The sequence below is a fragment of the Dipodomys ordii genome, unplaced genomic scaffold (assembly GCF_000151885.1).
Source record: "Dipodomys ordii isolate 6190 unplaced genomic scaffold, Dord_2.0 Scaffold12, whole genome shotgun sequence".
Lineage (NCBI taxonomy): Eukaryota > Metazoa > Chordata > Mammalia > Rodentia > Heteromyidae > Dipodomys > Dipodomys ordii.
Genome location: NW_012267228.1, coordinates 13,769,107 through 13,772,875, shown reverse-complemented (window position 1 = coordinate 13,772,875; position 3,769 = coordinate 13,769,107). Strand labels below are relative to the sequence as shown.

Sequence of the window (3,769 nt, the reverse complement as noted above, 5' to 3'; positions counted from 1 at the left end):
TATTGCAAATAAGGGAAACCATGGGACCTATCTTTCTTTTATTGTTACGTTTGATTGTTACTTAGTCTTTAACATTTGGAAGATTTCACATAGAAATCCAGATTTCTACTTTCTTCTGAAAACCAGGAGATACTATAGAAGAACAATTGGGTGCAATGCAGACACTGGTGATGCTGTCATTTTGAACCGTAATAGGCAACGGTTTTACGGCTCCTTCCTATCCCTTTAGTTGATGTTTCTCTTCCATATCAAATCCTGTAAGGGGCAATACTCAGTCTCAATCCTCTCATGTGTGAGATGAGGACAGCTCTATTGTACCCCAGGTTGTTAGAAGGACCCAAATAAAGAAAAAAAATGCATTAAATCCTATCAAAACATTCCAAGGTAGAAACTAAGCTTTCAACAATATTGCTAGCGTGAGTCATGTTTTGAAGAAGTAAAGAAACACAGAAATAATAGAAAGTCATTCTTATAACCTCACAAAGCCAGTAGCCTATTTTCCAAGCATCAGAAAGTGGAGTAAATACTCCAGTCACATAGCTGATATCTAGCTGAGCAGAGATTTAAAACCATGTCTGCCTGGCTGCTCATGCTGTGGTCATCTGCTATACCAGTTTGTCTTTTTATTTTTTTATAAGCCAACCCATGTACTTTTCTCTTAACAGCACAAAATGGAAGACATTTATGTTTGAAACTAACTCATCCTGATAATTCCCAATTAAGATGTTGTCATCTAGCATCTGGCTCAATTTCCTTTTATGAAATATTATAAACATAATTTGAGTGTAGCTTAAATGAAGTGTCCAAATGAGATAAAACAGGTCACCTGGGAAATTAGATTTTATAGATTACAAGAATTCAATGCCTAAGTTGTACCTAATGGACATAATTTTTTAAAAAAATTCTTCAGGAAATGATTAGTCTATCACTTTCATCATTATTTCTACACTAGAAACTACAATATGGAGTAATTAAAGTAAAAATAAATAACATAAACTTCACTCTAGGAAATAGATCTCTTCAACAAGGAAAACACTGAAGGATCTTTAATTCACTTTCACTTTTTTTCTTCTCTCTTGTTTTAAGAAGATTCTACTTAAAATATCTCTTGATAAAAAAGAAGTTAGAGGATTGTGTAGCCCTATAGCTTTTTGAAGGAAATGATTCTGACACCACTTTATTTTGTATCTACTTGTATCTTGAAACAAAATCTTTTAAGGAGATGAGTTCTCACTATTTCATTTAACTGCTGGGCAAGTGGGCAGAAGAAATGACTTTGTTAAATTAAAATTTTAAAAATAAGAGTAGAAGTAAGATGGGATTAAGAATATGAGTGGATCTGATGGTATGATGAATTTGGAGGTGGTAAGCTTAACACTGCAGGGAAATAATTCTTTAGCAATGATGGTGTCCGGAGAAGTCACTGAATTATCTTTTCTTTTGGAACATGTAAGGGAATGATTAAATTCAAGAGATGAGAATTACACAATCTGTGGTTCAACCCCAACTCTTCCACTGCCTTTTTTTTTTTTTTATCATTTTAGGCAAGTTGCTTGAACTCTTTGTAGGCTTTATTTTCCCATTGGCAAATTAATGATAAGAACATTGTCATTATGACTCAGCATAGTCATAGATAATTGTCAATAAACACTCTAAATGTTGTTAATATAGTATTATTATTTGGGAGTTATATAACTTTTCATAGATCTAGCTATTAGAATCTTCTATGACCTTACAAAACACTTTTAAAGATTTCAATTACTCAAAAGCAGTCACTTTGCATTTTTTTTAAAATTTAAAAAGTATTAACATAAACTAATAGAAGAGGGTTTTGGCGTGTGCTTTTGGTGGGCTTTACTATGCATTTGTCACACTGTATCCTATATTAAGTGTACTTCTGTAATACATACTCGTTATAATTTAAGATTATTGCCATGCTAAAAAAAGTCACAACATGCTTATTTAGATAAAAGATCAAATCGGTTTCCTTTAAGAGACACTAATGGTGTTCATAAAATCCAAAGATTATAAAAGCAAGCCTTCTAGTAGATAATCACACATTTAAACCTATTTTTGAAAAGGGCCCGAATTTGTACTCATCACAGGAGAACATATTGATTTCTGTGTATATTTCAAGCAGCTGCCTAGGCATGCTGTTGCCCCTAGCGGACGTGGCTCTCCCCTGGGAAAGTGGCTTCTCTAATGCAGTGAATGGTGATTCTATTTGTAGACATCATTTTCCTATTATCTGCTTTTCTTTCTGTAATCACATCATTTAAATAATCATTTAAAAAGGTTTCACTTCAGAATTACTTCGTCTTCTTGGCTTATAAAGGAGAAATACCTACAGTGTTATAAGACCTCCAAAGGGAAGATATAGCTGAATTGAAAATGGGTAGTAAGTCTTACCAATAAAGAAATCTGCTGTAACATAGAAAATAGGGAACTTCAACACCAAATACCCTGGGTTCTACATAGTCACATTCAGACCACATGAGCATAAAATAAAAAGATAATGAGAAGTTCCAAAAATCATTTGAACTCCTGGAGCATATTTCCCTCCTTTCCACATGTTATCTCTTACTTATCAACTAATGTACAATTTTATGCCAAGATACAAAAAAAAAGTCAAGAGCAAAAAGACTTACCCTCTTTTAGCCAAGAAATGTTATTTTTGTCATTTTCAAAGTGTTCAGCTGTTCTTACTTTTATCTTTTCCAGCTCAGTTTCTGACATCTAAGGGGAAGCAGAATTTGGGATATAAAAATGCACTAGGAACTCTAATTTACCACATTGGTTTTTATATTTAAAGACAGCTGCCATATTTTTAGAAAAAAATTCTCTATAATAATTCAATTTACTGTTTAGAGTTGCATTTTATCCCATTGTGTTCCATTAAAACCTTGACATGGAGAACTAAAGTCTGTATGACATAGCAACATAACATTTCATTGTTCAGCAGCAAAGATTGCTATACAACTTTTAGTTTTTGAATATGAAAGAATAACAGATTACTAACTAACAATACCTGGATTTGTAGCAAACAAATAATCAATTGCTCTTTCAGTGTTTTTTAAAGCATAATTTGTAGGAATACATGCAGCAAAATAATGTACAAAGATATAAATAACAATAAAACCCAGAAAGATATTTTTTTCTGGAAGAGCCTTACTACCCAAGCCAGTTCAACTTGAGCTCCCAGAGGAGCTGAGGAAACATTCAAAGCAATGAACTTGACTTTCAAAGCTTGCTTACCATGGATGTTGCATTGAATACCATGGAGGTAAGTGCTTACCTGTGTGTTCCAAAAGGAGGAGAGCGAAGGTGTGGGACTGGGGTGCTGTGAGCTGCAGTCTCCCTGGTCTCTCGGTGTCCAGCATTCCTTTACCCTGACAGAAGTAAGCAAAGAAGCAAACACATTCCCTCCCTGGGTGGTGCTAGATTTGTATTGCTGCCAGGAGCATCTAACTTGCAGAGGAGAGCTGTGGTTTTCTTTTCTTTCTTTCTTTTTTTTTTTTTTCCTAAGGTAATATAAAGCCTGTGGTTCAAAACAATAAAACCTCTTTCAGGCGAGCACTTATTTATCATAGGGTGAAAATAATGAACTCTTTTCAAATGAACCAAGTTTTCTTCCTTCCCTTCCTTCCACACCCGCCATTCATCATTTGGGATTAATATTTAAAAGATGTACAAAAATATATTGAAGGATATATATGGACTGTTTGGCTTACAACAAAAATGAGAAAGTAGACTTTGTAAGCTACATTAT

The 3,769-nt window shown here is 33.9% G+C and overlaps 1 protein-coding gene across 1 annotated transcript in view; it reads right to left on the bottom strand.

The window, feature by feature from the left end:
* The window catches only part of LOC105981331 (myoD family inhibitor domain-containing protein-like), a 90,107-nt gene extending 86,640 nt beyond the window's left edge, over positions 1-3,467 (bottom strand). Inside the window, exons 1-2 of the mRNA XM_013010451.1 lie at positions 3,296-3,467; positions 2,649-2,736 (exon numbers count right to left, since the gene is read on the bottom strand). Coding sequence (XP_012865905.1) covers positions 2,649-2,736 — 88 coding nt within the window. The 5' untranslated portion in view covers positions 3,296-3,467. The remainder of the gene's footprint in view (positions 1-2,648; positions 2,737-3,295) is intronic.
* Positions 3,468-3,769: the final 302 nt, after the last annotated feature.